The sequence below is a fragment of the Pteropus medius genome, unplaced genomic scaffold (genome assembly GCF_902729225.1).
Source record: "Pteropus medius unplaced genomic scaffold, Ma_sr-lr_union100, whole genome shotgun sequence".
NCBI lineage: Eukaryota > Metazoa > Chordata > Mammalia > Chiroptera > Pteropodidae > Pteropus > Pteropus medius.
In genome coordinates, this window is record NW_024344433.1 from 799,565 (window position 1) to 826,468 (window position 26,904).

Below are 26,904 nucleotides of genomic sequence, written 5' to 3' on the forward strand. Positions count from 1 at the left end.
CACTGTTTAAATGGCACCCAACTGTTGTGAAGTGCCATCCAGTGTTCCTAAGTGCAAGGAGGCTATGATGTGTCCTACAAAGAAAACGTGTTAGACAAGCGTCATTGAGGAGTAATAGTGCTGTTGGCCATGAGTTGTTAACAAATCACCAATAGATATTAAAATGAGGTGTCTTTAACAGAAACACACATAAAAGGAGGTTACATATTGATTGGTTGGTGAAAACAATGTGACTGGAGGCTTGTAGGAACCTAACTCTGTATTTCCCTAGGAGCATTGATTCAGAACTTGCTATCTTCAGTGTTAGAGGTGACTTTATAGAACAAGACTGCCACGAATAATGAGAATTGACTATATTTTATCCTCTTTGTTGCTATTGTAAATAAGGTTTTCTCTATCAAAATACCTTATAATTGATCTTTATTTGTGTACATGAAAACTATTGATTTTTGTATATTTCTATCCTGACACCTCACCGTGTTATTTTTATTGTTGAATTAGTGCTGTGATGGATTCTCTCAGATTTTTCAGGTATACCCTTTTACCATGCACAAATATAATTTTACTTCTTTTTCAAGTCTATTTCCCTAATTAATTTTTCTTGTCTAATTGCGTTGGCTACACACCCCCGCCCCCCACCCCCGCCATACCTTTTATAAGGATAGTTTTTCATACATGTGGAATTGCTCTGAGTTGGTAATGGACTACATCATTGATCCCTGGACTCCAGAGTTGAAAGGAACTTAGAAGCAATGTTGGTGACTCTGTCACTTGAGGCATGGGTCTTTTTTATGTCACTCAAGAGGTCATTCAGTCTGTTCTTGAATATCCATTCCCTTTCTTCTGGTAAGAGCTTATCTCCATACCCATTCCTCACAGTTCTGTGCAGCTGTCAATCACTCCATCCTGATGTCCTTCCCCTCCCCCTGGCTTATGATCCAGGCCAATTACACAGGGTGGCCATAAAATCTGGATATATAGCTGTTTATTACTATTGTTGTTATTGTTATTTTTAACAGATCGAACCCCTTTTATTATTTCTGGCATATGGTAAATGTGCAGATTTATTAAGTAACAAACTGAATTGTCACACAAATTATCTAAGGTAATTACCTAAGGTGATACACGGATGCATGTGCTGCAGTGTGGAAGCTATCTCACCTTGCTTGTTTCTCAGAGATCATTGCTTATGCCTAATGTTTTGGAAACCGTTGTTACATATATTATGTCAGGCGGTTTAGTTGTTTCAGGTGGGGGAGGGGGATACAGTTCTGTTATTCCATACTGGCTTTAAGTGCAAATACACTGTCGTTATTGCAGTTTTCTCCAGTACATGGAACTGGGCATTATCACTGATACACTGAACATATCACTCAATATCACCAAGCATATCATGCATTGTAACACAGTATCAATAAACTGTTATTATGTGTCTTTTGTCCTACAGTCCTTCATCCCTGAACCCCTGTGTAGATGATGAGGGGTAGAATAGAGAGAAAAGGTAACTATCTTTCAAAAGTCTGACAGTCTCTCTGGAGCCTGGCACACCGTCAGCAGTCAATCACCTGTCGTACAACTGAAAACACGCATATATGAGTGAATGAATGAATGACCCCACTGGATGAATGGCTTCTTTCCTGCCCCTGCAGGGCTCCACTGTGCAGACCAAACCCAGGAGGCTGCTTCCGAGCCTTCCTGTCTTTGAGAAACTCTGGGCCTTGGGTGGTTGCCTGCCGCCCGCACTGCCTCCGCCTTGTTCTAGGTGATTTCCTCACTCCTTGGTCCGTTCTCACTACCCGACTGCCTCAGTCTGATGCTGAACTCATGCCCCTGCTTCTTCTACATTTTGAGAAGTACTTTCCTCCTTTTAACCCTAGCTTTCAGGAGTGTGAGCATCGCTTTTAATTAGGTTATAAATTTTCACAGTATTGGAACACTGCCCTAACTTTCCTGTTTGCGAAAAACAACCAATAGTTTTCTTATTAATAATCTGTACCCTATTATTATCTAGCTCCAAAGCTAGTATTGACTAAAAGAGGAGAATTTGGGAGAGCTATTTCATTTTTGAAATTAATAAAGCTAATTAAATAAATTAATGAACAGAAGTGAATACTTTTATATGCTATTGCAAAAATGTGTTCAAAGAAAATAGAAACAAACAACCCAATAATTTTGAAATGTTTCCAATGTAAGAGTTTTTATTCTGGCTCTGTGCTCAATTAGAGGTACCTACAACAGACTACAGACAAAAATAATTAGGAAGGGCTCAATAAAAATTTCCTGATTAACAGTAAAATAGGGTATATTTAGTCTTGTAGTTCTCCTACAAGTTCATAGGGCTCAATTTCAGTCCTAACACTAAGTGACAAAATCCCTAATTCATATGAGATAATCGACTTAAAACGAGACTTCAGGCTTGTGATTATAACTGACTTCCAAAAAATTTGAAAATCTTATGACAGTAACCTGTCAGATGGAACTTCTGGATGTGGAGAATCTACCAGAAGATTGAGCACAGTTCTGTGAGGATGGGAAAGAACAGGATAAAGAAGGGTCGGGGAAAGACAAAACCAAGAGCTCAAACAGGCAGGAGATCCAGGTGGGGGTGGCAGGGCAGTCTACCTTTGTTAGACAGGGTGGGCAGGGGCAGAACGAAGGTGGGCAGCCTTACCTCAGCAGAGGGGCAGGGTCCACAGTGTCGGAGGGCTGAGGTCTGGGCAGCCCTGGGGGAACGCTGGCTCTCTTACACAGAGCTGCCACTAGACTTCTTTAAGGTTTCCTGGCAACGATCCTCAGCCCTTTGCTGCTGTGGGTGGCTCTATGAGTGCAAGGTGGGGCTGCTCAGGTGGAGGTGTGGCAGCAGTGGTGTGGCTAGCTGCCTCCCAGACCTCCAGCAGGGGACCTTCTCTGGGGAAGTGGATGTCAGCATTATTTAAGGGTGTTAAGAGTTTTTGCTATATTGGGACTTAAGGTGGCCCAGAAACTGGGGAGTGCTCTCATGGGCAATACTCTTGAGAGAGATTTCAAGGTGTTCCGGAGATCAATGATATTGTCCCCCTCCCACCCTGGGCTTGGGGTGTCTCTTGGGGTAGGAGTCTTGGGACCTGTTGTCATGGGAAGGATCTTCTGAGTCCGAGGACACCACCTCCTGCAGAGGCAGCCTCTTGGCAGATTTCTTTTTCTTCCTTCTAGGGTTCTCTTGCCTCAGCTCCTGTAAATCTGCAGTGTCAGCTCCTTTGATGGGCCATGTTAGGAGAGCTGAGTTCTTGTCTACGTCCACCCTAGAGGGAGAAATTAGGGTCACCCTGGGCCAGACAGTGGCTATATCTACAGAGATATCCAAGCCAAGAGATAATAAGCACTGTCAAGGATGTAGTGATAGGGGAGCCCTCATGCACTTCTGGTGGGCACGTAAATTGGTACAGGCGCTATAGAAGACAATATGGAGGGTCCTCAAAAAATTTAAAACAGAAGTACCATAATTCTAGATATTTATCCACAAGAAATGAAATCACTATATTAAAGAGATATCTGCACCCCTGTGTTCATTGCAGCATTATTCACAATAGCCAAGATATGGAAACAATCTCAGTGTCCATCGATGGATGGATAGAAGAAGAAAATGTGATGAATATAATTTAGCAGTAAAGAATAAGGAAATCTTGCCATTTGGGATAATACTGGATGGACCTTGAGGGTATTATGCTAAGTAAAATATGTCAGATAGAAAGACAAATACTATATGATTTCACTCATATGTGAAACCTAAAATAAGTCAAACTCATAGACACAGAGGAGAATGGTGGTTGCCAGGGGCTGGGAGCTGGGGATGGAAAATGGAGAGATGTTGGTAAAAGGGTATCCCCCCCCAAAAAAAGAAAACAAAACTATACTGGACAATTTATTTATCCAGAAATGTTGTCCTCCAAAGGTGTCCTGGGAACACCTTGACTTCATTCCAGCATGCCATCACAGCACACCATCTAGGAACTTGCCTTTTTCAGAGCTTTCAGGGTAAGTTAAGGACACCAAGCTACCTGGTGTTAAACTGTATTTTGTCCCCATAATCAGTATCTGCCACCTTGATCACCCAGCCTTCAATCTGAATAACTTGACCATGGCTGCTTCAGATCTTTTGGAAATTGTCAAGAAAAAATTAAGAGAATGGGAAAATATTTTTTAGCTATTTCTAAATAGAATATTTAGAAATATTCTATTTCTAATATATCGAGATTTACCACATATGATACTTTTCAAAGACTGGCTCAGAGAGTCAGGTGGTAATTTCCAAGAAAGATTAAAAAATTGGCCTGACCATTTCACACTCATTAATATAACTAATAAAAAAAAAAGGAGAAAAAAATAACAAAAAAATAACAAATGTTGGCAAGGATGTAGAGAAATTGGAACTTTGAGCACTGTTGATGGGAATGTAAAAAGGTGCAGCTGCTGTGGAAAACAGTATGGTACTTCCTCAAAATATTATAAATAGAATCACCACATGATCCAGTAATTCCACTTGTGGGCATGTACGCACAAGAATGAAAGCAGGGACTCAAATGGTTCTCTGTAGACCCACGTTCATAGCGGCATTATTTACAACTGCCAAAAGATGAAAGCAGCCCAAGTGTTCATTGACGGTAAGTGAATAAACAAAATATGGTACACATATACAATGGAATATTGTCAGCTTTTTAAAAAGGAAGGCAGTCTGGCATTTGCTATAACACAGTTAAACTGTGAGGACATTATGCTGAGTGAAATAAGCCAGTCACAAAAAGACAAATACTGTGTGATTCCACTTATATGAGGTACTTAGAACATCAAATGCATAGAGATTGAAAGTAGAATAGTGGTTGACAGGGACTGGGGGAGGGGGAGTTAGTGTTCAGTGGGGACAATTTCAGAGCGGAATGGTGAAAATGTTCTAGAGATGAATAATGATTTTGGCTGCACAATAATATGAATGTACTGAACTGTATGCTTAAAAACAGTTAAAACGATAAACTTTCTGTTATGTATCTTTTACCATAATAAAAAAAAATAGCCTGATCAATAGCAGTATCATTGGAAAAAGGCTTCCTAGGAAGCCACAAAATTATCTTTAAATCTAAGGCCAGGGCCTGTGTAGATGTGTAAGTTCTGTGAGGCCAGGTTCTCAGAGACCTGTCTTGAACTCACATTATAAAGCTGTACTCACTAAGCCTGTCCTCTGAAACCTAGTCTTACGTACCACGCTACTGCCAAGCCCCTCAGATAGCCCCCCTCCAGAGTAGACTAAGTTGACACACAGCATTTCCTCATTGAAGGTTTTCTGTTTCCCATGTATTAGGACTGATCGCAGTCCAGTTTCTAACCTATAACCTCTCAGAAAGAAGAGCAACAAAGAAGGAAGAATGGGAAGTAGAGTTTTTCAGGTTTACTAAAAGCACCCAAAAAGTGAGGCAGAGAGTCCAGCCAGGGCCAGAGCTCCACTCTTGACCCCCAAGGGGAGAGGCATACAGGTGATTGTTCTCAACTGCAACTAATTGTTTCATAGTTGGACTTCATTAGAAGACCTTGAATCATAACAAATAAAAAGGGAATAATTTCTTCAGATTCATGACAGGGGTGAATGCTTCTCTGAAAGGTCAGTAAACTAATGCTGGATTTGAGATTAGAACCAGATACCAATGGTCCCCAACCTTTTGGGCATAAGGGACTAGTGTTCCTATGAGAATCTAATGCCTGAGGATCTGAGGTGGAGCTGAGGCAGTGATGCTAGCGCTGGGAGTGGTTGCAAATACAGATGAAGCTTCACTCGTTAGCCCCACTGCTCACTTCCTGCTGTGAGGCCTGGTTCCTAACAGGCCACGTACTGGTACCAGTCCGAGGCCTGGGGATTGGGGGCCCCTAAGATAGACAAATAACCGGTAGGTAAAAGGTGTGACACTGAAGGAAGAATAATCACAGAACTACATTTTAAGTAGGAATGGATCTCAACTCAGAAACTGATTCTAGGTGCAAAAATATAAATATAATTCGGGAAATGAGAAGGGGGAGCCACTTACACTTTTGGATCCTCCTGGACTGGGGGTGACTTTATATGAGAGCAAGAGAGAGCATACTTGTTCTGGCTGATCTTAATAAGTGCACTCCGAGGGCAAAATTCCTGTAATAATACCAAAGCGTTCACTCAATTTAAATCAGATGTATCCACAATTCAGATGTAATTTTATTCTAGCTCAACCATTCATAATAGCTACTAAGCATTATCCCACTCAGGGTGATACTTCAGAGTGCAATTTAAATGTACAGCCTGCTTGATAATTACATGTTGAATAAAAGTCATTGTTGAGTCCTCTCTGTCACTTCTCCACATCCTGGATCATTTGCCAAGTCCATCCACATAAGAAGCAGGGAGTATGCGTACAGGTACGCACACACACACACACATACACACACGCACATTCTTTTATATAACCACGTTCCTGTCTTTACTTCAGCTTGGCAATCTCTTTACTGGACTTATAAGCTAGCACCACCGCCTCTTGCTGAACGCCCCACCTTCAGCCCTACGAGTCTCCCAGCATCTCCATCAGAACTGTCTTCAGCATCCACCCCCTGCACCATGCCACTCTGGTCTCCAGGGCCCCACAGTCCTGTGGGTGGATTCCAAGGTCCTTCCTGGGCTCTTGCTCTGGGATCCTAGGTCAACTGCTTCATCTCTCCCCACCCTGAGGACATGCCCAGGGATGTCTCTTTAATCATCTCTTGATTTGCTTTCCCCTCTCTTGCAGGTAGTTATCTCCAGAGCAGCACCACAGGGCCTCCCCTTCTGCTGCCCCTCCAGACCATCTCTACTGCCACCCAAACAGCTCCAGGAAAGTCCATTTCCTCTCAGGGCTTTTCCTTTCTCCTGCTTGCTCTTTCAGAATGGAACCAGTATTCCTGGCCCCACTGGAGCTGGTGGCCTTCAGTCTTTGTCTTTAATCCTCAAATCCATTAACTGTGACCCCCTCCCTGATGGATACCTCATGCTACAGTTGAGAAACGACTGGCTATGTCTCTTCGGTATATGAGGCAGTCCGACACAGGGGGTCAGGGTACAGGCGATGCAGCCAGACCACCTGGGTTCGCAGGCCTGCTCCATGGCTCACCCTGTGTGACTTAACTTCTCTGCCTTGGTCTCCTTGTCTGACAATGAGAATGATAACAGCTCCCACCCCAGTGTTCTAAGCACTCAATTGTTTGTGATGCGGATAGCATCAGTCCCTGTGGCCCACAGTAAGTGCTTAATAAAGTTAGCTAATATAATTTTATTTGCTGCTTTTTCTTGCCAGTCTATTTTCTAGGCATATTAAGTGGTCCATCAAGGCAATGTCCTTTCCATTAGAAATGTCATGCATTCAAGTAATTTAAAAAGCAATTGTGAGACCTTTGTCTTCATCAGGGGCTGTGAGGGGACAAAGATGAATGGCGCACCATCCCCACGGTTAAGGAGTTGGGAGGTTGGGGAGGAAGCCAGTGTGGGAAGTGGGCAGTCCAGTGTGTAGGGGACCATGAGGGCCTCAGTGGGAAGTCACAATTGGGCAGTGTCTTTTGGGTGACAAGTGTTCATGGAGAGAAGATGGGGAGGGTGGTCCAGGAAGAATTAAAGCCCAGGGACTTGGAAAAGCCTACTGCATTCAGGAAGCAGCTCCCATGGGGCTGGAAGCCATGCTCATGGGGCAGGCCTGTGCTGTGCTGGGCTTTTCCTAGAAGTTAATGAAAAAAGTGTGTGTGTGTGTGTGTGTGTGTGTGAAGGGGGGTGGGATGGATATCAGGTAGGCAAGTAAACTGATAAAGACTTTCTAAAACTTTTAGGAAAAATACCTAAGGAAGACTGGCAGGGGAGCATAAAGCAAGAGGGGTCTGAGCAGCAGCAAGGACACATGAGAGAGTGGTACTGGAAGGACAGGGAGGGCACTGAAGAAGCAAGTGGGCCCCCAGCCATCAGCGAGGATTGGGAGCCAAAATGGCCACTAAATGGTGTTAGGAGGCCATGGCTGTCTCAATGAGGGCAGACTGTGTGCCAGGGTGGGCAGGCTGTGAACCAGAGCAGACACATGCACTTGGGCGGAGGTAGGTACAGTCAGGGAACTCATTCCTTCAGGTCATCTGGCAGTGCCAGGAAAGGGCTTGGCGTAGCCTGCAAGGAAGGCGGGCGTGAAAGGAGCCACGTCCTGCCTTGCGAGAAACTCCTTTCTGAATGAAAGTCTACTTACTCTCCGGTTGTTACACTTCAAAACTGTGTAGAACTTATCTTCGGCCACATCATGATTTGGAAGTGCTATGACAATGGCAGGGACATAGAAATCAAATCCATTGGGTGTCACTATTTTGGCAAACACATAGTCTCCCACCTGTAGATGAGAACATATTTTGTAGTAAACATTTTGCTTCCAGATCCCAGATCTTATAAACAATATTAATATAAGCTCATTTTAAAACACCCCAAGATGAAGTATTGTTGTTAAAATTCAAATGCATATTTTTTTCAGAGTCAGTAGCTCCAAAATTCTTTGTGCTCATTGAATCACATCTGGAATTTTGTGATCGGTTTGGGCCAGCCCCATTCTAGCAGGTGACTTTCTCACCTGACTAGGGTCCTGGGGACAGCCAGCAAAATGGAGAGGGGGGGTCCTCCTAAGACTGGTGGAAAGAACTTGAAGAGTTTCACATGAAGCCAAGGGTCGCTATGAACAGTGTCCTCATATATCAGAAGGGCTGTCACCCTGACACTGGGAAGGAGCAGGTCTGTTTCACATGACTCTAAGAACACAGCTGGACTCCATGGGTAAAAGTTACAGAGGTACAGCGTCTGGCAGGAAGGGAATTTGGGAAGGGTCATGCAGAGGCTTCTGGGCATTCATCAGATGGAAAGGACTAACCATCAGGGGAAAGTGCACTGACATGTGCCCTGGGTCTGGCTGGGGAAGGCGGGATAAACAGGAGACACCTTATGAGTGCATGCAGTGCTCTTCCTACTGGCTCACTCTACCCAAGAAACCACAGCAGTGGAACCCCGGGAGGCTTCCTCTGTCTTCTCTGGCCTTGGTGTCAAGGAAAGCGCTACCTCGGCCCTTGTTTTAAATCTAGTTTAATATACTCTTTTGTGGTTAAAGTTTCAAGAGCACTAGCGGCTACAGTAATTCCCTTCCCTGACCATCTATTGTCTGTAAATTGACAAGCGAAGTGTGAGCTACTTAACAGGGTGTGAGCAGACACCCAGCAAGGGGTAAGAGGACGGGGGGGGGCCACTTCTCACCCAAATGCAAGCCCTCTGCAGGAGCACAACCAGATGCCCAGCGAAGGGCCCAACGGTGGCCATGCCACTCTCAGAGCACTGGGAATGATGAAAGGGGCCTGGGACAGGTGGGCAGAGCAGGTACCTGGAGCAGCGGACAGGGCATGGCGCCCCCCACAGGCGTGATGAAGGAGATGGGCACGACCTTGGTGTCTCCGTACCTGAAGCCCACTAGTGCATGGGTGGGGCTCACACACTTCTTCACAACCCCTGGAAGGAATCAGATTTAAAATACAGTATAAAGACAAGCAATGTCTGTTTCCTTAGGTTGGCCCCATCCTGTTGGCAGCGCTAAGCTGTCACGCTTTGCCTATTTAGATCAGTGTGCCCTTTGATTTCTCCACCAGAAAACAATGCATCTGGGGCCCACCAAGCAAAGGGATGAAGTGCAGCACGCCAGTCCAGGACACTGCTGAGCCCAGGGAACACAAAGAAGCTTGCTTGTCCTGCGCCACCAGCAACCATTCTGACTGGGAACGTCATTCTTAGAAAAGTAGCCGCTTCCTGAACACTTCCTATCATCTGTTTATCTATTTATTTTAGCCATATTTCTTTCTATAAAACTTAGATATAGAAAATTGATGTTGTTAAATTGTGAAAGTCAAAAGGAAATGTGAGCTCCCATCACCAGTTTTTCATTCATATTCAATAGATGAGAAGTTAACTAGGCTGAGCGCATCCCCTCGCTTCCCGGAAAGGTACAACCAAAAGAGGAGAAAAGGAAAAAGAAGCCAGGCATTTCCTCATCTTTTAGTTCTCCTCAAGGATATTATTACAGCAGGAAAAGAAAATACTGTTTTAAGGTTCACATAGTTTGTCATTTAGCCCAGCTGAAATGTACTTTTCCATTAAAACGAGATAACAAATAATGAGGGGGAGTTTTGACATGGACACTTCCCCAGGCAGTGACAGCTGCACATGGACCCCCGCTCTGAGAAATGTGCCTGTCTCCACTGGGCTCCCACAGTGTGAATGCCTGGCACCCGCCCCAGCTCACACGCCAGCCTTGGCAAGGTCCCATGTTCTTTTATGCTGCTAAGAAACAGCTGCAGGTTTTCACCTCAAGTCTATGTCTTTTGTTTTAGAGAACCAAAAAAGTGAAAACTTTTTTAAAAAACATACACGTGAAAAACAGCTTTCCAGTGTGTGTGCTTTCTTATCAAACTGAAATGTTCAATTTGGTTTTCGAAATATTCTTTACACATTAGTCACACATTTCATACCGTACAGTGACTTTACTCGTTTAATTACAAAAACCAACAGTATTTTTTAGAAAGAATTCCTATTACGGAAACAATGAAGAACCACCCCTGATGGAGGTGGCTCCTTGCATCCCGCACCCCACAGGTCAGGTTCGGGGTGTGGGCTGCCAGCCAGCCCTACGGCCTGAGTGACCGCGCTCATACCCTACCTTTGGGGCTGAGCAGAATCCAGCCTTAAACCTGCAACACGGTTTCCCAGCCATTTGCCCAAGCTGCACAGCTGTGACAGAGCCTGCATGACCCCAGAGTCGAAGCATATCTTCTCTGCCTTTTACAGAAAATGTCTGCTGAACCTGCTCTAGGCGATTAGACCTAGAGTTGTTACTACAACTTCTTTTTAGTTCTCCTTTCTTCTTCATACAATCTCTGTGGATGTGGGCCTCTGGCCACCCCCAGAAATCAGTGCGCTTTCTCCCGGCATGACCTAGAATCAGCCTTACGGTGCTGACACTGGGCTGACACAGTGCTGACACGTGGCTGGCCATGCTCTGGGAACTAGAGGACCCAGGACATGAGCAGCCTGTCCAGTTAGGGCTCAGCCTGTCCCGCTCCTTCTGCATCTAATGAAGGAGCTGCTACCATCTCTATATCCCCACTCAGGGTCAGCTTCCAATCTGGGCTTCCCCGACACTGCAGCTTTTCTCTGTCCTCACCCCAAGAGCTGAGATCCTGTCACCTGGCTCTGAAATGTCGCTGGGAACTATTCCAGGGACCTGCCTGGTCTTTCTCCTAATGGAGGCTTGGTGATCCCGGGCATCTTCTTGGCTACAAGTCTGCTTGCCACCTTGGCCAGAGGGATCTCCTGTCCCCAGGCTGGGGGAAGGGGGAATGTGCCCCTGTGGAGACTCTAGCAAAACTGGCCCAAGCTCAGAGGTCAGGGGACCAGAGAAATAGACTAAGTAGATAGTGTGGGTCAGTTCACTTGGCGAAAGATACATCGCTTTCAATCTTTGTTCCAAACAGGCATTTCTCAGACTGCAGACTGGAGTTTTTACCCCTGGCTGTTAAGACTCTTCTGATATTCACAGCCAGCTTAAATTCTATCTCCTGAAAAGGCATAAGCAGCAGCTCCTCCACCTGCCCCACTCAGCTGAGGGTCAGCCTACACGTGTTCATCATATTCTCATTCTCCTTCAGTCTCAGAGGTTTCCTCTGTAGCCCGCCATGCTGGGTTTTGCCTCTTCGAACTGCTGTCAAAGCTGTAAACTGCAAGCAGCTCCCTCTACTCCGGGAAGAGGACTGGTTATATCTCCTAAGAGGGGCTCTCATGAGGGATGACAGAAAACTCTTTACAAGTAATTAACACTTTACGGTATGCTGTACATTATCATATTTAATCTACACGGCAATTTGATGGGGGTTTTAAATGTGTCAAGTCCCATTTGGAAAGATAAGGAAACGGGCTCAGAGAACTTCATGTGGCCAGCAGAGGAAAGAGGCAGAATTCAAGTAAATTAGAAAACTCTTTACAAGTAGGTTTCCTGACCCTAAATCATTACATCTGAGAAAGTATTCAGTCCCTACCCCCCACCTTTTCTTCCAGTGTCACTTGTTCCTATGGCGCAACGCAGAAATCTTACAAACCTGACTTTTCGCCATGATGAGTTTCCTAAAGTAAAATGCCGCTTCTCACTGAACAATAGGGAGAATGACTGTGTTCCCACACATAATAACTTAGGGTTTTGAAATGCATCTTCTTCCTTGCCTTTGGCACCAACAAGCCAGGAGAAAATAGTAATACACAGTGACAAGTGATCTAAATACCACTAATGAGGACCGGTGTCTCTGATGGGACATCTGTCCTGAGAGGGATGTGACATCATGACATCACTTAGGTAGCATTCTGTCCAGGAATGCATAATCTGAATCTAATCTAATCCAAACTGAGGAATATTCTATAAAAGAATTGACCTTACTCTCAAATAATGTCAATATCATGAAATAGGAAAGGCTGGGGAATAATTTTAGATTAAAGAGACATGTTAACTAAATGCACTATATCATTCTGGATAGAACCCTGTACTGGAGAAAAAATGCTATCAAGGCCATTATTGGAACAATTAACAAAATGGAAATATACAGGTGAAAAATAGCATAATAATGATAAATTTCCTGAATTTTATAACTTTATTGTGGTTATAGTAAGAGAATACCCTTGTTTTGAGAAATAGGCTGATGTATTACGAGGTAAAGGGGCATGATGATGTTACCTAATCTCAAATAATTCAGAAAAAATAACGTGTGTGTATGTGTGGAGGTGGAGAAAGAGAGAGAGAGAGAAAGAGAGAACAATAAATGTGGTAAAAATAAATGTGGCAAATGTTAAAAATTAGTAACTCTAAGAGTATGCAGGAATTCTCTGCATTATTCTTGTAACTCTTCTTAAGTTTGAAATTACTTTTTATAAAAAAATAATTCTATGACAGTACAGCTAAAAGTCTCAATGAAAGAAAAGATGTACTGACTTTAGGGGAGGGGGACAAAGGCTAAGGCCACCCAAGAGCCCACGCATGATCCCGGCTAGCCAGGTTCTATGCAGCTCTCAGGAGTATCTGCGCTCTGCCTCTAATTGTGTATTACCAGAGCGGTAATCACTGCTGAACTGGTCTCAAGTACTGCATGTGTCATGGCGTAACCCATTCCCTCTCCAGATTGGCAACAGTAGGGCCTCAGCATTTTATTAAAAGGGGGGTCGGGGGGTGGGTGCTGAAGGCTCAGCCATTTCGCTCTCCTCTGGGACCCTGGCCAATAAACTGACCCCAAGCCTCATCCAGACCTTTGGAATCCAGTCTTTTTCAGCATTTTTATTCAACTGTCAAATTCACCTCAAACCCCTCTCCAGGGCTCAAATTCAGAAAACCAGGCAGGGGTGGCTCCTATAATCACTTGTCAGCAAGTCTGAGCCCCAGGGAAATGAGCCCTGGGTTTTGAGGCCCTACTCTTGCAAAGGAGAGTTTCACGCCCTAGCCTAGGATCTCATATCTCACAGGCTTGGATTCATATTTACTCTTATCCAGTCAACTCCAAAGCATGTTTATCAAATTCAAAGGAAATGTCCTGGTCGTCAGTCCTACGTATATGCCTGCTGGAAACCTAAACTCTTGCTGAAGCATTTTTTCTCATTTAAAAAGATTTAATAAAGTGTACCTGGTATTTGATAGATAATGCCTATGTAAGAGCAGCTATATTTCTGCGGTATAATCTCTTTCTCCAGCAGATCTTCCTCTGGACTGTATCCTAACCCTCTTTCCCCACAGGCCTGCCTGTGATTTCAGTGACTACATCTTCACTGATGACTACTCTGGGTCTGGAGATGGAGATTCTGAGACATGAACATAAGGCATCATGTCCCAGATTCATTATGTCCAGACACACTTCATTATCTTCCTGTCCACACCACCTCTGGTAGGTACCACAATCTACCTCATGGCCCAGCCAGGGACCTGAATGACATCTTAACCCACTCCACAGCTACTCTTCACGCAGTGATGTGAGAGATATTTTTAAGCTCTATGTGTGATGGCGTTCCTCCCTGTTTTAAATGTGGCTCCCTGAAAAAGTCCAAACTTCTTAACGTGACCCATTAGGGATGGCCCCATACTTACCTCTCTGAGGAGCCTTATTCTTTTCTCCCCTTCCTTTTAATTCTAGGTTCCAGCCATAATCTATTTTACGTTTCTGACATAAAGTGTTTTTCTTCAGCTCTAGATCTTCACTGTTCACGAAGCTCTTGCTTGAACCTCGCCTGGCGGGTTCCTTCAGGATTTCATGCCCCAGAAACACCCACACAAACCTCTCCGGCCCAGCCACATTGGCCTCTTGCTCTGGGGAGTCACGTGCGCTGTGGCCTCATCACTTTGACCTGCTGTCCCCTCTGCTTAGAACACTCTGCTTCCCCCGGATGACCTTATGGCTTGCCTCTCTTCCTGTAAGCCCTTACTCATGGTTCCCCTTCCCCAGAAACTCTTCATGGACCACTATATTTAAAACTGCAACATTCCCCCTCACTCTCTCAACCTCCTTATTTGGTCGCTTGTCTGTCTCCCTCACTAGGATATAAGTTCCATGAAGACAAGAATTTTCATGTTTGCTTACCACATCAGACCAGCACTTTAGGGGTATTACACACACGGAACACAGAAGATGTGTAGTAAAATTTGTATACTAAGGAAGAGATTAAAATAAATATCTTTTCTGGCTATTTTCCCCCCACAAATATGGGGAGAAACCCCATCACCACTGCATTCTAGAAGTGGAGTACCTTAATATAGCTATGAAAAGTCAGTGTTCCAGGGAAAGGACAGTTTGAGAACCTCCAGTTCCCGATATCGTCTTCTTTAACAAAGGATCTCACAAAATGAAATATCTACCTGGAAAATAAAAGCCATTTTCATCACATCTTGCAATAACCTTCTGGCCTTTAAGGTAATCCAATTTTTTTGATCTGGTTTTCTTTGTTGGATTTCCTTGAAACTTCTGTTGCTAAAAAAGATAAAACAGAGAACTGATAGAAAAAGTCAATGCAGATAATGAAAATTACAGGTACAACCTTTTCCGGACAATTTAAACAGGATCTAGAGTCTTACAACATAAAACTCAATATATTCATTATATAACCAAAATGCAGCATACAAAAAAGCAAGCAAATATGACCAATTCTCATGGTAAAAAGCAATCGACAGATCACAATACTCAGATGACAGATGACCCAGGTGTTGTAATAATTAGATAAAGACTTTAAATCAGCAATTATAACCATAGTCCATGAGATGAAAGTAAATACTCCTAAAATGTATGGCAAAAGGTTTTCAGCAGAATAATAGAAACTATAAAAAAAAAAAAAATGCAAGAGACTGGAAGACAAATCAACAGAATTATCCAATCTGCAAAGCATAGAGAGAAAATATTTTTTAAAATGAGCAACATCCTTCCTGGTCCAAATAACCCCTTCAAAGCCCAGCTCAGTTATAATCTCTCTGAGAAGACTTTACCCCCAGGCAATTTCAGGGGGAAAAAAAGGTATCTTCATGCAATGGAATATTATTCAGCCATTTATATATGAAACTCACAGAAAAGGCAAATTCATATACAGATATTGATCAGTGGTTACCTGAGGTGACAGAGATTGGCTGCAAATGGGCATGACGGATCTTTTCAGGGTGATAGAAATGTGCTGAAACTAGACTGTGGTGTGGCTGACAGCTCTGTCAGTTTCACTAAAAATCAGTGAATTGAAACATGAATTTTATGGTAAAAAGTTATATTTCTATAAATTTTTTTTAAAGGTAAAAATAGGCAGCATTGACTTCTGGTTCGCTCTGTGTAATCACTCAGTATATTTTGCATATGGTGGGCTGAATGAGCAAATGAACATGGAAGCTTCTGGATATACTCTTAAATTAAAAGGTAAACCAAACAGGCCTTTTTCTTCAAATCACTACATTGCAGAAAGTGGGGATTTTCCCTCCTAGATTTTTTTCATTTTTTCTCTTTCTTGACCATTAATTTATTAATTCTTGGATTTTTCCAAGAAATTAGTCCTCCTTCCATTTGGAGTGTCCAGCAATATCATTCTCCAGCTTCTCTTCACAGACTATCAAAAGCCACTTTTCACCTGATACAAAGCCGGTATAAGGTGTTTTCACATGCATTTTGATGTCACCTTTGTGCAGTGCTATAGCTAGATCATAAATAAAGTATTAAATGCATATTTTATGAGTTCATCTACAGGACTCCACTTAGGCGTCTCTATGAGGCAAGTGACTGTCAAACCTGAAATAACTCCAGGTGGTCTGAACACCATTTGCTCTTGGGTCATTACTCTTCTTTGGAAATAAGGGGGTCACTATAAGGCGTCCTGATACAATTGGGTTCTGTTGCAGCATCTATTTTTTGAATCTGTTCAGAGATGCTTTTTGGGTTCATGAAAAGAAGCAGGAGTACAGTTTATTCCCTGGAAGGTAAAAACTTAGAGCCAAGTCCTTAGAAGTGAAAAAATAATAAACTAAGGGGTTAGGATCTCTTGAAAGAATTGTGGGATATTATCAGATCTTCAGCCTATGCAACCATGGACAAAACCATCAAATCAATACTACTCTTTAATTTATGATGTTCCCATTTGCCAGACTTTGCTCAGGCACCTGCATTCTCATGGAATTTCTGTTTTCACTAATGCAATCAGTATGTTAGAGAGGACGGCCAAGGTCACTGGTAGGTGGGGAATGTCACTGCTTGTCCTAGGCTTTCACTTAGAGGGACCTAACCACGCCATCCCATGGGTGATCCAGAATGACTGGCTGCAGTCTGAACGGCCTCAAAGGGAAGAACCTGTACCAGGAGACAGGAGAAACAGAACTTGTGCTGTCCAGCTGGCTCTGTGACCTTTTAACTTTCTTGGGTTTCAGTTTCTGTGTCTACAAAAAGAGGGGGTGGCCAAAAGGATCTCTAATATCTGCTAAATCCATATTTTGGTCCCGGAGAACCTAGGCCCTTCTAGGCCCTTCTGTGCTGCTGGAGGAACTGTCAGGTCAAGTGTTTACAAGAACAGGGCACAAGCATGATGACCTTGTTTAGTTTTTACAATTTGAGGGAGATGCACTGGCAGAACTGTGACTACGAGTAGCACAGTTTTCCGTCATCATACTTTAAAGAGATGCCCACACCGCCATTTCCTACAGTCAGGTAGGATTCATATAAAGGTTTCCAACAGATCCAGGTAAGGTTTCTAATCACTGGTAGAATTCAGACCCTTGAGAATCTGCAACATCACAAATTAAATAGTTATTTAAAAGCCTTTACATAAAGGTAACCTTCCATAAAGGCTACCTGTGCATAAAGTTAACTTCCAAAGCCACCTGCTTCATGCCACCAGCGTTCATGTCAAAGACCAAGTGTCTAGAGGTGCTGCTGGTCACCAAGGCACTAGGTGGCCTCTCCACCTCCAGATGATGACCACCTGTTTTTCCAGAGAGATGTCCACATCGACTCCAGAAAGGCATTTTTCCCCTTTAGATTTCATCAATGTAACGGAGAAGCCATTTATTTGAACCTATGCCTAGATACATTTAAAGTTGCTTATCAAAATTCTGAATGAGTATAATCACATAATTTATTTATCTAGCCTCCTTTTCTCTCTAGATTCCAAATATTGATTTGATTCTCTCCATATCCAAGCCCAAAGCTAACCAATGAGGTTGCTTACTACATTGTCACAGGTACAATTCTGTGAAGTCAGTTCCCTGAAATCATCAGAGTTCTTTTTTCTACAGTTGTCACTCACTTCCCAATTCATCTGATATAGGAATACCACCCATCCTGCAAAGACCTCCCCTGCGTGGGCAACAAGAATGAATGGTAGCAATATAGAGAGCTCTGTGTTCATTTTTAACACACTGAAAATGCCACCTAAGAAAACACTTTCAAAATGGCTGCAAAGCATCATCCCCTGGCCCTGAAATCATTCATATACCTATGAGTTCACCTGAAAAGACCACTGCAGATACTAAGGGCTTTGCACAGGTGACTCACATTTACTCTGCTTTTGTTTGCAACTGTTATTACTATTGGCAACAATCCATTTCCGGTTGTCTCCACAACATGTAGCCTTGTGGAAGGACCATTTGCTGTACACTCGGTGATTCAGCCTGGCTACTATCAATTCGGCCACACCACACTAAGGCAGAAGGGCCATGGCAAAACGAACCTGCAGGGCTGGCTTTAACACAACAGTTCATTCCACAGAAACAGAGCGTTGGCTTCCCAAATGGAAGGACATTGATCAGGGAAGCTGGACACGCCATCCCTCCAGCCACAATGCTGACACCTTTCCAAAAAGATGATATCCCATACTTTCCAAATCTTGCCAAAGACTTTAAAGCCAGTCCCTAGCCCCATTCCTTTTCTGACACGCCTTACCTATACACACGCAAAACACACGAGTGTCATCGAGTTTTAAAAAGAAATCCACAGAGGATGAGAGTCAGAGGGGATGGAGAGTGAGAATAAGAAATGCCAGCTGTAAATCGGTAAGTCCACAGATCTGCAGGCTTGGGGCATAAGAGCAGCTGCAAGCCACTTTCACGGAGGAAGCCAATGGGCGCTGATGCCAGCAGTCGGGATGCTGTCTGCTGGGTAATTTGATATTGCCTTGTCTCCAAAATCCAGAGAATCTAATTCACTTCTTTGCCAGATTCAATTACCAGGTGATGTAGAGCAGTATCCAAAATGGTGCCACCCTCCTTTCATTTCATTTCTTAGTTTCAAGGTCATGCTTTCTAGTTTGCACCAGTGAGGATAGTGAACTTACTAAATGTCTGATGCTTTAAAATTTGTTTCCATTTAACAAACAACATACTTCTACATCAGGTACAGAATGTATTTCTAGGATTTAACTAGAACTAGTCTTTGGCTCAAAATCTTGTTATAAAACCACTACTAAATATTTTTTCCCTGCCCCAAATCACTGAACTGCTGCCACACAGCAGCTCTAATGTGCTTCTCTGTCCACGTTTGGTCCTCAAAGCCAATAGAGCTCAAAGATGATACATGTTGTGTCAGGCATGGTTTGTCTTCTCTTCTCTCTAGGACTCCTAATTATGAGACCAGAACATTTCACACTGTCTGTGAATAATGCAACTCCCTTTAAAACCCTGGAGAGGAGGACAGGGCCAGCCCAGAGGTTTCCTGACCTTCACTCTCTCTCCTCTCATTCAGCTTTAGAGGTGTTTCCTCCACTCCCAGAATATCTATGGCCTGCAGCCTTTTTCTTTCTCTCTTTCTTTATTTCTCTTCCTTTCTCTCTTTCTTTCTCTCTTTCTTTCTCTCTCCCTCTCTCTCTCTCTCTCTCTCTCTCTCTCTCTCTCTCTCTTTCTTTCTTTCTTTCTTTGTTATGGGAGAGGTAGAGAGAGAATGAAAAAAAGACCTCACAGGACAATGTATATCAGGAGTGGCAGTCTCCTGCCCGGCCCCTCTACTCCCTGCAGTGATGACCCAGGGGAAAATAGTGGAAGGCTTTGGTAACAGGAGGCAAGCCACTACGCCAAAGGAGTAAAGTTCTAAGTAGAATTTTCTGTGTCAGCCCTGCCCTTTTGAAGAGGGAGCTGTCTCCTTGTAAGACCTTTCACAAGCACAGCGAGTCAACACTCGGGTCACAAGGACCCTGAGGATATCGCACGTGAGGCCAAGGCTTAAGGGGGCGGCTGCTGCCAGGAGGATGTACAGAGAGAATTACCATCTGTTTTAAGTAGTCTTGGGCACTTAGCCTTGCTTTAAGATCCAGAGGGGTGAAGGGGAGTGCGTCTGTGGAGTTGTTTTTCCCTTCCACCTCAGAGAATAGAATAACTTTAGAAAACACAGCATGAGAAACACATCCCAAAAATTCTGTGCAGTTTCCATTTCCCTCTGGGGGGGGGGTGCTTCCTGAGCAGATCACCAACTGGGTAAGCTGTTCTCTCTTGCCCCTGGTCCCTGCTTCTGTGCTGTGTGAGTGGCTCCTTAGGAAGCACAGGACACCATGACAGGAAGACAGGATGAAGCCTTGACCTAGAAAACAGCCCTCTCATCCCCTCCACCATGTAGTACAGGGCTGTGAGGAGAGCTGGCCACTCTGAGAGTAAAATCGTCAACTCGAAGGGCTTCAGTGAGAAGATACGTGTGTGTGTGTGTGTGTGTGTGTGTGTGTGTGTGTGTGTGTGTGTGTGTGTGTGTTAGCAACAAAAGCCCTAATAAACACACATCAGATGCTGAATAAATTCTCTACCTTGAAGAGCAAACTTGTAATACTTCGGGGAATAGTCCTTCCTTGCTCTTTTAGGGAAAAATCAAAGTGAGAAAAATTTGAAATGTTTTAAATATTTAGACCTGAAAATTACCACAGCTTTGAGATCTGTAGTTAGGATGTTACTGAAATGGTTATCCATATGCCACTACTCTAGAGAGGAACAAAAGCCACACCCGGACCCACTTTTGGGTCATTGCCTGGAGTGTGGACCTCACCAGTTGTGCACCATAGCTGGATACGAATATCTCACACAGGCTATGTCTTAAAAATAAATGCTGAGCCTTAAGAAATCTTTTCAAGAGATCTCTGAGTTGTTTACTCTGGTCCACCCACCTGCTTCTAAATCCATTCTCTACCCTGCCCTGCCCTGCCCTGCCTTGCCCTATTTTCCAAGAGATTGACTCCAAGGATGACACCACCCTATTTCCCTTGCAGGCCTGCATCCAGATAGGGTGAGTCGATGGGAGGCATGGGGTCAGAGGGCGGCAGGAGGGAAGATGGGGTACTTGTCTCCCCACGCTTTGTGTCCCTAGGACCCCTGGTTACTTATCATTCAGATGCCCTCTAGTGATTTCCACACAGCACAGCTCCCCAGGGCTCAGGGCTGGCTGTTGAGGGTGAAATTTGCAACCATGGCAACAAGAAGGGTGCTAGTGAAGGAGTTTTCAAGGGGAATTTAGAATTTCAGACTTTCTTTTCATTGCATGGTCTCACTCCAACAAACTTTGATCACCTTTTGCTAAACTCTAGGGGGTTTTCATAATGGAAGGCTGGTCCTCTTCAATTTATAATCATTGATCGAAATCCTTAGCCTTTGCTAAAAGGATTTAAAATGGGACTATATTTATATACAAATCAGTAAAAATGACTTGCATCTATGATGAATTTTCACTCTGGGACCTCACAAGGCCTTGCAACCTTGAGCTTTGGTCCCAACTGGTGTTTTTCACACTGGTCAAGACCTGTTAGTAGGTCATAAAATCAATTAGTGGGGCGTGATAAAAATGGAATAAAATTATTTCAGAATACATCACCCATGGTAAGGACAAATGTAATTAAAAAAAAAACTGTATATAAAATCTTCCATTGCTGAGGGGCATTAAAAGACTGGAAAGAGCTCTGAAGATAAGCAGCCAAGTATGAGCCCCTCCCCCGATTCATTACCCATAGACAATTGTCCTGGGCACATGGACACTTCCTCAAACACACAGTGGGAGCTTTGGACACCTGTGTAGGGACAAGGCACCCTGACCAAGAAGCGGGGCAGCAGTGGGCTCATCAATGTCATTATACTAACTAAACGTCTCCTCTCACTCTGGTTCAAGTTCTCAACATCTCGCTTTCTCCTTTCCTTCCCTATGAAGAATTTGAAACAAAAATCTTCACTTTACTTTCTTGACTTCTTCCCACCCCTCCACACACTATAAACTGGCTTCTGCTCCTTTGCTCCCACACTGCCACTGAAATTATTCTGGCTAAGAACGCCAGTGATCTCCCCCTTGCCAAATCAGATGGCTTTCAGACATCATTCTGTATGATTTTTCAAGATTCCTCAGCAATTACTTTAATAATGGGAAGAGCAATAATGGATAATATATGTAGAGTGCATTTACCACTAAGCATTCAGTGCTGGCACTCTGTACTATGCACATTATGTGCATTGTCTTGCAACCAGTTTTTTGGTTGGTACTTGGATTTTTCTATTTTAAAGGTGATAAAACTAGACTTAGAGGGCCTGGCTAAGGTCACACAGCTAGAAAGTGGCAGTGCTGAGACCTGCATTCAGGTCTTTCTGCCTCCAGACCCCGGGCTCTCACTTCGCACCTCCCTACTTTGGGCCACCTGCTCCTCTCGCTTCCCTGCCTCCATTCCTCCACTGTCTGCTCCTCTTCTTTCAGCCCCTCAGTGACCTTCAGACCTATCTCCTGAGCCCCAAACATGTGCTGTCTTGTCTGAAGGCCCCAGGAACATCTAAGTATCAAGAGGACCTAACTTATCTTTCCCTGAAAATATACTCTTCCTCTGGTCTATGTTTTCATTTGTTAATTCAAATAGTTATGAATGCCTACAAGATGCCAAGCAATCTTCTAGGCACTGGGCCAAGTCCCACCTAGAACACAATGGACCAAGTCCTAGAACACAATGGACCAAGTCCCACCCCGATTCCAGCAGTGGGGACAGATCACTAACAAACACATGCGTACTGTCAGGGCATGCAATATGCCACGAAGAAAATGAACTGTGGTAAGAGGTTAGAGGATGCCAGGGGTTTAGATGGGCTGTGCAGGGAAGGCCTGTGTCCCTAAGAAACAGAGGCCATCTGGAAGTGGTTGACAGTGCCTCAGTCTCCCCAGCTGTCCAATATAGGAAGTCTATGGGTATCCTCCACTTTACCCTCTGGCTCATCCCACACGGTCACTTTCCACCAACTCATGTCTCTGTTCCCTGTTCCCTGCTCATGGTTCTGGCTTGGCTCAAGGAGTCCATACCCCTCAGTGGAGTGCTGTACCTGGTTTTGGTCTTTCCCTTCCACATGAGCCTCATTTTGCTGCCAAAATAATTTTTCCAAGACCCAAACTTGTTAACATCTTCTACTCCTTGTCTCTCCATTTCCTACAGGCAAGAGTTCCTGTCCTAGGAGAGACTGTGAGTTCCTCGTGTTCTGGCACCATCTTTCCTTCCCGTCTTGTCTCCGGCCATGCCCTGGGAGAACATGCCATGTCCTTCCCACCTCCCTGCCTTTGCAGAGGCTGTTTCTTTTACTGAGAACATTTCTCACACCCCAATTCCCTTATTCCTACACCTCATTCCACACCAAATTTAATTATCCCCTCTGTGAAGCTCTCCCCAACTCCCGGCCATAACCACTCACTTTTTCCCATTTTCCAGTTGTTCTATGGATATACCCCCACTGTCATATTTATGATATTCTCCTATGAGGATCTGGGCTTCGTTTATTCAATAAATATTTGTCCAGTGCCCACTGTGTGCCAGGCATCATTCTCAGTGTTATAGATACAGCTACAAATAAGGCCAGACAACCTCACTTCTCATGGAGGTTACATTCTATTCCAATACGTCTCCTCCACTAGGATGGGCCTATGTCTTCAGTGCAGTTAACAAGCCCTGTTTCATGTCCAATGCATAGTGTCACCCTGGGGGGCCCCAAGGAGAGAGAGAACGAGGTGGTCTATTCACTGCCTGAGCCCACCTGTGCCAAGCACAGAAGCTGATCCATGGTAGGGAGTGAATGAATACTTTTGAATGAAGAAATTATGGAAATTACATTTATTCCTACTCTGTGGATAAAGGAAATAAAGATATAGAACAATTGATTCAGGGCCCATAATCAATGAGCTTTTGATTACCACAATTCTAGATAAATTTGGTGAAACATACTATCACAGGTGGCTTCTTTTCACTCCATTACCATCACTTCCCATTTTAAAATTTAATATAAAGTCTAGATAAGGAATAATGCTAGAAATTCTGCTGCTGGGCAGTGGTGTCTCAATAGTTTAACATGGGAAAGTCCATCATTTGGGACTTGCAGTGGTCTGTCCCCTCAAATGGAATAAGGGTGGGACTTAGTGCCTGTGTTTAGGTACTTCTAGTGCCTGGAATAGTGTTCAGCACCTCATAGAAACTCAGAAATATTTCAATAAACAAATGAAAGAACAGAGAGGAAGAGGCATAATGGAAGGAAGAGCTGATTTTCAGGGAGATGGAGTTAATTCACTTTTGGTCTTCTTGATTCTCAGGTGCCCATGGGGCCCTCTAGGTGAGGAAGACCACATATTGGGAGGCATGAGACATATGTCTCCTCCCGAGAAAATACTGAACAATTCTTTGAGGAAATCACTTGGTTTGAATAAAAACAAACAAATATATATATCCAAAAGCAAATAAAATAAATATAACCCCCAAGATAAAAATAAATAGATAAAAATTTTGCATTCTGCACAAAAGAAATAGTTTTCTAAACTGAAGGAAAACAAATGCCATTTGCAGGGGAAAAGTAAAATTAAAAACAAAACAAAACACAGAACAGCAAATATAGAATCAAAACCAGGCAAAGCCACTATTGCTTAGCAAAGACTGAAACCAAAACAATAAATCTCAAAGATCAGTTTTGGGGTATATTTATTAGACTGCCATATGGTGGATATATGAAAATTATATAGAATTCAGTAAGATTTTAGATGAACTACTCCAGGTCTACACACACCAAACTGTAGTCAGGGGGTGCTATCCTGGCAACAAATATTTCGAGCCCCAAAATGTATATGCCCTTTGATCCAACGATCCCACTCCTAAGAATTTATCCTAACAAAATAGTTAAACTATATACACCACAGAAGTCATTAAAACATAATGTGAAAGAGCAGAAAATTGGAAAATAATCCAAACATCCAATATTCAGTTAAGAGTTAAATAAATCAGGATATATACACACCTTGGAATGTTATGTAACCATAAAAAATATCAACTTCATGATTTGGTAAAAACACAGAGAAAGTATACGAAATAATGCTAAATTAAAAAGCAGAATATGAAATGATTATGGACACGCTGACTGCATCTATGTATAAAATATATATGAGGAAAATAAACCTTGAAGTAAATGATCTAAAATGGTAATAAATAATAAGGCAATCATATAATAAATTATTTTTTCTTTGTATAAGGTTTGTTTTATTAATAATTGCTAACATTTATAGGAGGTTTTCGATACTAAGTTCTTTAAATGTTCATTTTATTTTCATAACAACCCTTGAGGCAAATACTATCAATACTATTTTATAGGTAAAAACCCTAAGGTTTAGAGAGACAGAGTAACTGGCTAAGATCACGCAAGGATTAGGTGGCAGATTTGAGAATGGACCTTGGTCTGGCTTATATCAAAGTCTAGGCTTTTAATCATGACATTATACTTCCATTTGGTTTTATTTTACAGTTAAAAGATGTATTGTTTAAAAAATAAGGCCAGAGTAAAATCAAATGGCATTTCCTTTCTGTTGAAAGAAGTTCTTGGATCCTAACTAGGTTGGTGCTAACTCTTATAACTCAGAGTAGTGGGGGTAGGGGAGAGAGGGGCAGGCTGGACCAGGGATGGCACGGACTTGGAACAGGAGGGAGGGAGGAAACACAGACACCTCCACGGTACCCACCTCTCCTAGTGCCCTGCTCATATAATTCTCCTTCTTGGCAGCCTCCTGGAGTTCCATGGCCTGCTGTACGTACATTTTCCCAGCTAGGATTTCATTCTCCAGCATCGACAGCTCTTTCAGTGAAATGGGCCAATTCAACCGTTCTAATGCCTTGTTTAAAGCTGCCTTGTTTTCCAAGTACCGCATTGGTTTGTTTGCATCTAGCCTAAAAAAAAAATTGAAACAAAAAACAAAGAAAGTGACCATAATAGAAAAAATATGGAAAGATGGTTTCTCGGTAAACCCTCCCCAGGGAAACATCTGTCAAAGCAGATGTCGGATATCAGCTGACAGAATCACAGCCACACCTTCGGGTGTCTGGGGACTTTAGTGGCTTTCATAGGTTAAAAATAACCATCTCTGTAAATTATGATAGACACTTCTATTACCTAATTTAATTATCTGATTTTAAAGACATTTGATACACATGACATTTTTTCAACAACTTCTTCTGGCATATCTGGAACCCATTCCTTTCTCCTTAAGTCTAACCTTTGGCAGAACCAAACCTGAGCTTCAAAGAAATTTCATACAACTATCCCTAGCGGTGACTCTGGAAAACAAAATCAAGGAAGGCAAAACAAAACAAAGCCCAAATATTTATTTGCCTCACTGCAGTCATTCTTCCACTACCTCATTTTTGTTATTTTGATCTCCTCTCCTTTTAAACCTAAACTTTCTGGTGGCATTGTTTTGGTACATAAAGAACAGAAGCTGAACTTTCTACAAGATGATGAACAGGCCATGGGGCTCCAGGGTGGTATGACAGCCCAGGTCCTAGATTCTATTTCCAGTCCTAGCTACTACAGAGTCAGACACTCTTGGACAGAGAGAGAAAGGAGGGTGGGGTAGGGAGAAAGAGCAGGCATTTCAAAATTATCGTTCTGTTATTGCTGAAAGTGTCACTTCCTTTAGATGTAGGGTATTGGAAGAGAACAGTATAAACTCAGCACAACCACAAGACTCAACCCACGAACAAACTTGTCTCCAGACAGAAAAAAATTCTCATTACAAATCTAAGTTGGAGTGATGTCAGCAAAATGGTGGAATGGCTCTCATTTTCCCACAGAGATACAGACTTAACAACAATTTACGGACCAAATCACCTTTTTGAGAATTCCAAAAACCAGATCAAAGCTTGCAGCACTTCAAGAAGCCAAGGAGAGTAGGCACTGAAGTAGAAAAGCTTGTCACATTTTGCCTGGTGCAGCCCCTCTCGTTCCCAGGCCTGCTGTAGTGCATTTGGCAGAAAACTAAATCCTGGGAGGAAAGAGAAAAGGGAACATGCACCCAACATTCTGGCTTTGGTGGGGGCGGGAGGCTGCC

General features: G+C 43.2%; 1 protein-coding gene across 1 annotated transcript in view; it reads right to left on the bottom strand.

Moving 5' to 3' along the window:
- Nucleotides 1–2,167: 2,167 nt before the first annotated feature.
- The window catches only part of VWA3B (von Willebrand factor A domain containing 3B), a 134,488-nt gene continuing 109,751 nt past the window's right edge, over nucleotides 2,168–26,904 (bottom strand). The window contains 8 exon segments of the mRNA XM_039872637.1: nucleotides 2,168–2,843; nucleotides 2,846–2,954; nucleotides 3,044–3,281; nucleotides 6,051–6,151; nucleotides 8,247–8,384; nucleotides 9,414–9,538; nucleotides 14,961–15,072; nucleotides 25,540–25,744. Of these exon segments, the coding sequence (XP_039728571.1) occupies nucleotides 2,770–2,843; nucleotides 2,846–2,954; nucleotides 3,044–3,281; nucleotides 6,051–6,151; nucleotides 8,247–8,384; nucleotides 9,414–9,538; nucleotides 14,961–15,072; nucleotides 25,540–25,744 (1,102 nt within the window). The 3' untranslated portion in view covers nucleotides 2,168–2,769.